The sequence below is a fragment of the Pseudomyrmex gracilis genome, unplaced genomic scaffold (assembly GCF_002006095.1).
Source record: "Pseudomyrmex gracilis isolate BER0280 unplaced genomic scaffold, ASM200609v1 scaffold_27, whole genome shotgun sequence".
Taxonomy (NCBI): Eukaryota; Metazoa; Arthropoda; class Insecta; order Hymenoptera; family Formicidae; genus Pseudomyrmex; species Pseudomyrmex gracilis.
The window spans coordinates 1103219-1114025 of record NW_018020611.1 but is presented as its reverse complement, the minus strand read 5'-3'; the positions used below and the strand labels follow the sequence as shown (position 1 = coordinate 1114025).

The following is a 10807-nucleotide window of genomic DNA, read 5'->3' as shown; positions in this document are numbered from 1 at the left end:
GTTCTGCACCGCTTTAGCTGCACTTTGCGCCCTTCGGAGCGGAGTAAAATAAAACGGATATACAATACAGTATTGTAACTATGTATATTGATGAAGAGAGAAAGAGATCACATTTGACAGAGAAAGTAACACCAGGTGCAGCTGAGAAACTCCGAAGGAACCGGAACCGTTAACGGCGAGCGAAAAGACGCGGACTTCCTTGCGCGAATCCCGAAATGTGTTGCGCGACGGCAAAACCGTCGCTGTGAAACGACTTGCTAGAACTTGAGAAACGCCGCCATATTGCGAGAGAGAGGTTGCTAGTGTTGACTGAATGCGCGGCCTAGGTGTTTACGCGGTCTCGGCTGAGAGTCGATCTGGTAAGTGCGAATCGATCCCGTAGTTGCCATCAGGATACTTCGCACCAGGAGCACAACTACGGGCGGACTCTGCGTCCTGTGACGTGTTGTGCGATTTGTGGTGCTCTGACATGAGCGGCAGCAACGGCGAGAACGGCCGACAACGCGAGAGGATCATCACTACCACCAGCAGCAGCACTACAATTACAACAACCACCACCAGTAACGGCAGCGGCGGCATCACCGGAAATAGCGGTGTGATTGTGATGGGCGATTCGGCGGTCGCAGCAACAGCAACGAAGCACCGCGTCAACGACGATCCCGCGCGTACGCGCCAAGACTTGGACACGCCGAACGACCACGAGGACAGGGACGCGCGCGTGTCTCCCGTCATCGCCAACTTCGTCACCACAGGGGTACGTCGTCCCTCCGAGAGAACTCTTCTTTCATCGATCATCACTGTGCGCGACAGCTGATCGCTTAATTACAATCAGTCGTGAATAAAAAAAGACTGTTATTCTCTCTTTTTTCGCGACCTGAAATCCTTGCAAAGTGAAAGGACTTGGTGTCACCTTCTTGATTTTTTTCTGAAACGGAATTTTTGTATGGATAATCTTGTTGGTTTCCTTCTCTTTGTTGGAGTAACTTGTATTTAATTAATATATGTACCGTATGGTCCAATATTTTGAACAAAATGTAAACTTATGCTTGCTGTATTTCGTGCTATGATGAACAAGAATTTTTGGTCGTTACACAAATTAAAAGATCAGCCTCGCCTGTTGCTGTGCTTATGGATGTAAATTTTGTCCCGTAGATGAGTTTACTGGAGCAAATACCTTGGTCTTTGCAGTGTGCCACAACCGATCAGCGCGTGATCGACGCTTTTATCAGAGGCGCCAGAGCGCGCAATATTAACTCGCTAGAGAACAGATCGCAATCTAGCTTACCTCGTGTAAGCGCCAACCGGCTCGCCAACACGCACTTGTGCTCATCTCCGACCGGCGTGGGGAGTCCGGTGCGAAGAAAGAATCACGAGAAAGAATCTTGCTCTTGTGATACTTACAAAGCTCAACGGTAAAGGAATTACACTTAAAAAAAAATTACTAATCTTTAAAATACAGAGCACAAGAGAAAATAATATTAAATAAAAATTATGTTGGTGGATATGTGCAGAGATATGTTCAGGGAAGAACTGCAGAAGGCTATGAAGTTTCAGAACTTGTGGAATGAACTGAGGCAGTACATACGTACTGCCTTTAACATTGCTTTGGAGGATACATCCAAGTCTTTGCAATCTCAGTCAAACAGATTAGTCTCCTCGGTTGATATGCGTGATACCGTCATTCAGTAAGAATTTCTTATCTCTTACAATTTAGAGATAAAAATTTAGTTCTTGTTAAAAAAAAAAAGTATTTACTATCTTCTGTTTTAGATTATGTAGAAGAGATCCTCACCAGTTTTTCATGAGATTAGTAAGCCAGGCGCAGGAATTTGTGATAGAAGTAAAAGTTCGTTTGTTCTCTCTTCTACAAGATCGTAATGTGAAGCATCTGGCGAAGGCTTTTCTTAACGGTTAGTATATCCGGTAAAGTTTTTTAACAACGCACAAATTGAGAAAATTTTCTATTTTCTTATTCGATGTGTATAGGTCTCTTAGATGATTATGATGCACTCATATCAACAGCGATTTTGATCTCGCGTTTAGTACAACCGTTAAAAGAATACCTCTTCAAGTTTAATTTAACGTGGGATTGTTTCATCAAAAAGTTGTATCAGCTTTATGTATATAATGATTCTTTAGTCCAAAACAATTTACCTACGTTTATCAGCCAGGTAAGATGACGCATTATAAGACGCCGAAAATGTTTTCGACTCCATCTTCGAAATCTATTTAAATTCACACGTGTTCACATTCACAGCTGACGCAAAGTCCGTATCTGCCAGTGAAAGGCTCCGAATATCGAGTTCTTGTTCACAGATACTTAGCTTTTGATGATGAAATGACGAAAATCGGTAATCTGTGGCCCGAGACGGAGTCGTGGATGGATAAATTTAAGTAAGTTAAACAACTCCATCCCGTTTGAATATCTGTCACACGATGGATCGACGCGACGTTGTGTCGCGAAAAGTTGCGAAATAGGATTGCGTTAGCGAAATGTGTTTCAGTGCAGAACAGGCCGTTCGTATGACGAGACTCAGGCAGATCAGAGAAGCCTGGGAATTGTTTTCGACAACGCGCAAACTGATGGAGCACAGTATGCTGAATAAGACACCCGAAATCGCAACGTAAGACATCTTGTGGAACAACAATTTCAATTTGTTTTGTTTTTTCTTTTTTTAATTCCGATGTCTCGATACATGTCTCAGTGAAATGCAAGAGATTCACGGGCAGTTCTCATCGCTCATTGCGCACACGTCCGGAAGCAGCAGCCGACCTCTAAGTCCAACAGTAGAATTCACAACAGATTCCGTGGCTATGCCACCGAGCATAGAAATAGTTCAAATATTGCTGGACGACTGGAATAAAGCACAACACCAAAAGCTGGCGGACATAGCCGGCGCGTTGACTGCCACCGAGATGATAGATTCGGCTGAACAGGACGAATCCGCCCGTAGTCAGTTGGCACAGTACGCTATTAGATCGTTTAGGTATGTTCTGCAGTTCATTCGAAGAACTACGTATTCCGAGTGTTTCCTCCTTTCTTTTCTTCCTCTTTTTTTTAACATGTATTAGTATTCACAGTGATGATTCCAACAGTGATGACAGTGACGAAATGGAGAATGGACTCGAGAATGGGAAAGGATGCGGTTGCGACACATGTAGCGAAAGAGAAATAAATCACACTGTAAGAAAATGGATTATTCAGTTATTTCTTAAGGCTTGTTATATTAACACTAGATTTACCAGACCAGTCATTTTGACTGATCGTGCAATTTCAATTCAAAATTTTTACTGCATGTAACATTTGCTTTCCGAAATGATGTTATGACTTTTGTAGCTATAAGTAGAGAATACATTTTATGAACTTAATGTTACTTTATATATATTCGTAACAAATATATTTTTTGTATTTTTTAATAGGTATATTTAAATAGCTGGTATATCTAGTGTTAACAAAAGGTTATATGTTCTTCATTTTTTTTATCGTAGGACACGCAACATAAGACCGAAAATGCCGATAGGAGCAGTAAAACTTTATTTCCAGGTAATAAATTAATAATAACTTAGTTCAAATGTGTGAACATGAGCGTGTGTCTCTCTTTTCCTCAGATAAAAAAATGTTTTTAGAAGGTCTTGCAAATTCGTCAACGACGCAAGTTAAAAAGGAACTAGACACTTCGAATAATAAAGACAAAAAAAAAGAGGAGGTGATACGCGATATTTTGCACAAGAATATCGGCTCGAAGACACCGGAACCGGAACCTTGTCAGTGTGTTTATCAACACGCGCGGGAAATAGTAGAAAGGAAGAAGGAAGTTCTTGAAAACCCGCCCTGTCCTTGTTTGCTGAACTCGAGACGCAAGTGGGACATGTGTCCTTGTTTGACTAAGCGTAAGTAGATCTTCACGTCAGATTTGATAAAAAAAAAAAAAAAAAACTTCATTTATCCGAAAAAAGGACGTACTCGTAAAAACAGCTCCAAAAACAATTATACCCGGTCGTCCTAAAGCGGTGTCGCCGACTTCGACGGCAAAGACCAATCCTGAACCGGTCCAAAAACCCGCGCCTAAGAGCAATACGCATTCCACCCAGACTCAAACAAGGCACTCTATGACGCAGACGCCTAACACGGCTCACAATCACAACACCCAGGGTAAGTGTAAATGAGAATTTTTCTACGTTGTGCCGTCGTCAACGTTGATCTTAATCTTCTTCTTTGTTGTCTGTAATCGTCATTTTTTATTAAGTTTATTTTCGTATGCATGTATATGTTGTTTTCTCTTCACGCGAAAACAGGTAATACTCATCCACACGCTCACGGGCCGAATCTGACGAAAAACACAGGTCCGTCTCATCCCAGACTTCATTCGCTTAATCATACATCGCACGCGTGCCACCAGCAAGCCCATGTCGAGCACATCAAAAGAGTGTCGTGTAATGATTGTCAGTATATATGTTACTACGTATATATTTGTCTAAATCATGCCGATTGCTCGCGCATTTTGTCACACTTTGATCCGCGATTTCAGTGGGTTACACGGACGGGGACTGTTGCTCGGATGCGGGAAGCAGCGACGACGACTCGTGCACCAGCGGCAGCTCGGCGGGATTGCACAGGGACAACAGCACAAGACACTGCGACTGTTGCTACTGCGAGGTCTTTGGTCACGGAATGGTAAGTCGAAGAGAAAAATGATAATCCGAAGTGACGACGAACGAACAAATGTTCATCGGTTTTTAGCCACCGGTCGCGCCGGTGAGTCGGAATTACAAAGAGACGCGGGAACGACTGCGCCAACTGCTAACAAAGAAGAAAGCCAAGAAGTGCACCGTAACTGGCTGCAGCCCGCCGCAGAGCCCGTCAGAATCCTCGACACCCAATGCCAATTCCGATCCGAAGGCTGTGAACGGCAGATCGAACACTCCGCTTTCGACGGCGTCAACGATTCAACACGAGCAACGAGATCAGCGGGATTTAGAAGAGTTGTTAGAGTTTATTGAAGGTAATCACAGCGGAAAGAAAGACAACAACAAAAAGGCCGAGAAGAAAGCGAGGCAGAAGCAACGAAAGGTTTGTTTATCTTTGTAATTAGATTACACATATTAGATTATACACATTCACAAGATTTTTTTAGTATTACAATATTTGACGTAGATAATTTTAACATTTCTTAATGTTTTTAGCAGCTTGAAGAAAAGATGAAGAAAGATAGGCAAGAGGCCGAAAGACAAAAGTTAATAGAGCTGCAAAAGAAAACACCGGAAGTGACGATCACCGTTGTCGATCCTCAAAAACCCGTACCTCAAAGACTATTACCTCAATGTAATTTACCGGAAGTATCTATTTTGCCGACGTCGCCCTCGGTACCAGCGGCAAAACAATTAAACAATAGAAAAAAGGATAAGCAGGACGTTAGTAGCAATAGTAATAATATTAACAGTAATAATAACATTACTAACACAAATAACAAAAAGACGGCGAATTTAAATGTGAAAAATAAAAACGCTGAAAAGTGCGACGCGCGAAATACAAATTCCAATCACGGGAATAATAATAATAAGAATAACGCGAAGAGTGACAAGACTGAGAATAATAAGGGCAAGCAACCGGCCAGTATTACTAATAATACGTGTACAAAGGGCAACTCAAATAATAATAATATAAATAATAATAATAATAATAATAATAATAATAATACAGACAAGTTGGCCGATGTCGACTCGCTCGACAAAAAATTGACTTTGACGAAGAAGGAAAAAAAGAAATTGAAGAAGGAAATGAAGAAGAGGTTGGCGGAGAAGAAGGCGACGGAAGTGGAAAGTTCGACGCAGACGGATCCACCGCCGCAAATAGTTACTATCAAGAGAGAAATGAGTTCGAACAACGCCGAACCTACCGTCACTATCACTTTGAAAGGTCAGACACCGGCGGAGGACAAGATTCTCTTCACATTGGTAAACGGACAGACTAAGGAGCCTCCCTCGAAGTCGGAAGAGCAGAATCAAAATAACGGCGGAAAGAAAAAGAAAGTCAAGGCAAACAACAACAATTTGCCGCAGCAAGGAAACAACAACAAATTGCAGCAGAATAATTTGAAACAACAAACGCCGCAGACTCCGACCAGAACCTGCGATGGCAAGAACTCGAAGCAGCAAGGGAACAACGAGAAGTCGAAGGCCGGCAAGCAAACGGACGAAAGGAAAGCTCGGCAGCAACAAAGCGGCAATGAGACGAGAAATTCCAAGTCGAAGAAAGACAAGAAGAGCACGGAGAACAAGGAGAACGTCATGCAGCAGCAGAACACGGTGCAGAATAAGACCAAGAATCAACAGAATGCAACTGATAAAAAGCAGAATAAGAACACGCCTCCTCAGACACCAGTGACGCAGAAACAGAATCAGCATATTACGAACGAGACTGCGACTTCCAAAAAAGCGAAGAAACAGCAGCAGCACCAAGATAAAAATGTCCAATCGAACAACGCGAGCAATAAGAACAATGTTAACACCAACAACGCTAATAATAAGAACGTATCGAATAAGAACGATTCTCAAAAGACTGCAAATAAAACGAATCAAACTGTGAGCAAGCAACGTATGCCTACAGAGTTACACAATACGTCCTCCGAGCGAGTTAGTTCGCCGTCGCTTAGCAGCCAGTTCAAGGACGTTGGCCCGAATACAAAGATCGACATCGAAAATCTCAAATTACCGCCTGGGATCACCATCACGAAGGTTGACGCGCCGCCCAAACCGCTCCCGATCAAAACGTCCCATCTGCCGAAGCCAGTGAATCCGCCCAAACAAACCACCATCATTGCTGCGCCGATGAGCGGCGTTCCGTCGAGCTTCGCGAGTCCGCCTACTGGCGGAAACGTAATAGTGGTAGACACGGGCAAACTTAAGCAGGACTTATTACCCAAAGCAAATGAGAAAGGTACATAAAAATTTAGCGTTAGCTTTTAATTACGTGCATGTTGGTAAAGTTTTGCACTTAATGCGTTTACGTACATGAAACTCGCGTGCATTTATTTCTCATATTTGTATTTTGATTGATCTTCTGCGAATGTACACGAAGGAATTTCTCGAATGTGCTTTGTTCTACGCAGATTCTACGAAGGACTCGCAGGCTCCTACGAGCACCAGTAGTAAAAAGAAAAAGAAGAAGAACAAAAACTCAGCCAGTTCGGGGAACACGGCGTCTTCGTCGCCGGTGCAGAATAGTATGCAAAGTGACATGTTCTCGATTGATCAGCCGACGGTGGAACCCGCGAGAATACTGCACAATCCCGGCACGAACACGGTGACCATCAGGAATCCGTCGTTCGGCCCGATGAAAGTGCCGCCCACGCAACAGGCGGCGATCATCAAGGTGTCGGAGAACGGCATGGTGACGATCCGAAGTCCGGCACTACAACAAGCGATCAATGCAGGTTTGACGTCACCGTCACCCAAGCCCGATTACATAGTCAAGGGTGATTTGACGAGTAGGGCGACCGCAGCGACGACGGCCGATTGCAATTCGTTGAAGCACGCGAACGGCATCGCGCCGCCGAATTTGGCGGAACTGCACAGCCGACTAACTGCACCGAATTGCGCGCCGTCTGAACTGTCTATCCAGATCAGTAAGGTAACGAACGGTCAGCTGATGCCGGCGGAGAACGGCATCAAGGATCCCGGTGTCACTCTGACGAAGGTGAGACCCGAGACAGCGGGCGCGGAGAACGCGCGCCAGGTCTCGATAAAGAACGCTGGACTGAAGGAGGCAGCAACGGCGATTACCGCTGCTTCGATAACGGCGGTCAACAGCAACGGCAACAGTGGTGGGAAGAACAAGAAAAAGAAAAAGCGCGGAAACGGCACGAGGCAGTGCGGAGATGACTGGAACCTCGTTGGTGAGAAACAACAATAATCAGACTTTAACATGTAAATTTGCTTCTTTCATTTTGTTTGTTTTCTTTAACACACGTTGTACACAACACGTACACGGTTACGCGCACATCTCTGGATTGACGAAGCCTCGACGAAGCTTCTCTCACCGACGACTAGATCGAATTCTTTTTCCGATGTTTTTTGTGACAGAATCTACCGAGTGATAGGGTTAGTTTGTAGCGCCCAAATTTAGAACTCGGTCTTGATTGTTAGTTTCCTTTTCCATTTACGGATACAGAATGCGAGGTAATTCCGTCTTGATGAATGCCGCATATATATGCCGAGTGCGAGAACCAACGAGAGAGCATCTGGTGATAGAAAGATAGGGTTATTTTGAGATAATTGAGGCTATGCTTAGCTACATGTAAAATAGATTATTTTTTTATTTTTTCGATGCGCTCGAGACCGATGAATGTGGAATGGACACTTCACCACTCGACTAGGTTTATACTGACTATGACAGCGACACAACGTAGTGCATTCGTATTGTGATAGGTGATACACAAGGGTGAACACCAAATAGAATATACGATATTTTTTATCTGCTGATCATGGTGAATAAAAAAAGAAAGAGTTGCTTTTTTCATTGTTATTCTCTTTTTCCCTTCGTTGGAGTTTTTCGAGAAAACGCTGCATAAGTGTGGGTAGTTATTTCTGGATTTTCGTATATCTTTTGACAATGTTACTTCACTTACTATCTGTAAATTGTGTAAGTTTTACGTACACATTTACACACGGTATAAAAAGATTGACTCGAAACATATCTAGGCCAATTAGTCACCTAAATTTTCACCTGTACAATTCAAAGTGGTTAGAAATTGACATCTATGACTCGAAAAGTACGTCTATAATTCGAAATTTTAGTGATAAAATCTTCATATAATTTGAATTATTATCTATTATTCGAGATAATGATGACTCGACACCTTTATGTATTACGTTCTCAATATTATGACATTTTTTCTCTGAACTTGTATTAGTCAAAGTTTCTTTCTGAATCTCTTATAATTCGAATTATTTTCTCGATATTTAAGTTAAAGAAGAACTGTTCGAACATTTGCCATAATTATTCTATATTTTTACATATAATATAAATATGTACATGTACATAACGCTTAGGACTTATACATAACGTATATAAATATATTTGTACATAAGCATAGACTTTTATATATAACATGTAATATATATATATTGTATATTATATATTATTATATATTATACATTATACATTATATATACCAGTATAGGTATAGGTATATAATAATACGGGTATAGTATACTTGAGAAGCTCATGAGTGTTATGTCTCGTTATGTAGTGAATCGTACGTGTGTATCTTTAACTCACTCTTAACAGCCTCTGTTTTTTTTCTCGTTTTTTTGTTCAGTTATTTCTACCCATACTCATGCAGTATGTCTTGATAAACAAAAGAAAAAAAAGAAAAAAGTGCACAGCAGATTTTGTTACCACTCATTACCGCGCTCGCAAGCGAGCTGTCGGTGTATCCAGTATTCAGAGCGTGTCTTTTGCAGAGAGCGTATTCACGCCCAAAGATATAGACCTCGAGAACGGGGAGATGGACGACGTAGAGCGTGAGCTGGAAGCTTTCAAGAGATTCTGCTTCCAATCGGTGCCGCTGCCGCACAAGGAGAAGGTGAATCTCAATATGCAGGACCTCATGTTGAAGAAGAAGTCCTCCTCATCGCCCTCATCGTCATCCTCGTCATCGTCGTCGTCATCCTCGTCCACGACGACAAACCCCGCCACTGTGATAGCGGCTAATTAATTATTTGTAAAATAATAATAATCTCGCGTAATATTGTTTATATTAGGATCACGCGATTATATATACTGCCATTGTGATGGTGCGACACGGTCCGGGACGCGCGGTCGCAGCCACGCGAAAGAAAAATCGCGTTTTTTAAGCAAAAAAAGAAAAAAAGAATGTATAATGCCTTTTCGTAGAGAAAAATGTCTTTGAATGTTAGCGACTCTAACGAACAAACGGGAAGAAGAAGAAAATACTCCGAGCGACGATCAGGCAATCTGTCGGATCGGAGAGAAACGATGTCACTGTATATGTGTACCGTTAATTAATAATTAGGAAGCGAAAACTCCTTCACCTGTGGCGAGACTGACGAACATTTGTAAAAATTCGGTCTCGTCAACACTCTATAAATAAATGCAATTGTAAAGTTATTATATTGTACAAGTATCGAAAAAAAAAAAAAAATGAGGAGCTACACATTGCGTTTGCAACTGCGAGAGCTTTACACTAGCGAGAGTCAGCGGACGCCACTCGACAAAATAAAATATATATATATATATATAAATATATATATATATATATATACAATGTGCGTGATTATATACAAATAGACTTATACGCACTCCTTTGTTTTTTTTTCTTTTTTTTTTCAATAAAAGTAAAAACGCGTTTTTATCTACTTGAAGCGTCTATTACCTCTATGTGTCTCTGTATTATTTACATTCTCCTCAATAGTCTATATTCATCTAAGTAATCCAACAGTAGCACACACAAACAAACACACACATCAAAAAGAAGGTATATATATGTATACATAATTCAACAAATGTACGCTGCAATGTTTCTTATTGTATTGTAATTAAAGTACTTTTTATACGGTAAAACAAGTATAGAAGCGTATGACGCGACAGTGTTATTGTTATCGTACTTGTGCATATGAACTTATTCTTTTCTCTGTCATCATTACACATATAATACGATATCAAAAGAGAATCAATAGAACGTTCAATAAGTATTTACCCTGTGTGTGAAACAAGAAATAATTTATTTTTTTGAAAAAGTTTTATTTAAAAAAGAAAAATTGAATAAAACTTAAAAGTTTTTAT

General features: G+C 41.4%; 1 protein-coding gene across 8 annotated transcripts; it reads left to right on the top strand.

The window, feature by feature from the left end:
• Window positions 1–5: 5 nt before the first annotated feature.
• On the top strand, window positions 6–10732 carry LOC109852290 (uncharacterized protein DDB_G0284459-like). Of its 8 annotated transcripts, none has more exons than XM_020423324.1 (18): window positions 6–754; window positions 1153–1412; window positions 1512–1685; window positions 1771–1910; window positions 1987–2171; window positions 2258–2394; window positions 2505–2624; window positions 2706–2987; window positions 3073–3184; window positions 3490–3544; window positions 3610–3891; window positions 4010–4153; window positions 4297–4443; window positions 4530–4675; window positions 4742–5071; window positions 5185–6937; window positions 7110–7895; window positions 9466–10732. In XM_020423324.1, the coding sequence occupies exons 1-18, from the start codon at window positions 470–472 to the stop codon at window positions 9717–9719; spliced, it is 5592 nt and encodes a 1863-aa protein (XP_020278913.1). In that variant the 5' UTR covers window positions 6–469; the 3' UTR covers window positions 9720–10732. The 8 variants fall into 8 exon arrangements, with proteins under 8 accessions (XP_020278913.1, XP_020278914.1, XP_020278912.1 ...); XM_020423325.1 differs by having other exon boundaries at window positions 7–754; window positions 1189–1412; window positions 3977–4153; XM_020423323.1 differs by having other exon boundaries at window positions 7–754; window positions 3097–3184; window positions 3977–4153.
• Window positions 10733–10807: the final 75 nt, after the last annotated feature.

Coding starts and splice junctions, on each gene's coding strand:
- LOC109852290 (XM_020423318.1), top strand. CDS start 470: ATGAGCGGCAGCAACGGCGAGAACGGCCGACAACGCGAGAGGATCATC. Junction 3,185..3,489: donor AAAGAGAAATAAATCACACT/GTAAGAAAATGG, acceptor TTTTTATCGTAG/GACACGCAACATAAGACCGA. Junction 7,896..9,465: donor AGATGACTGGAACCTCGTTG/GTGAGAAACAAC, acceptor TGTCTTTTGCAG/AGAGCGTATTCACGCCCAAA.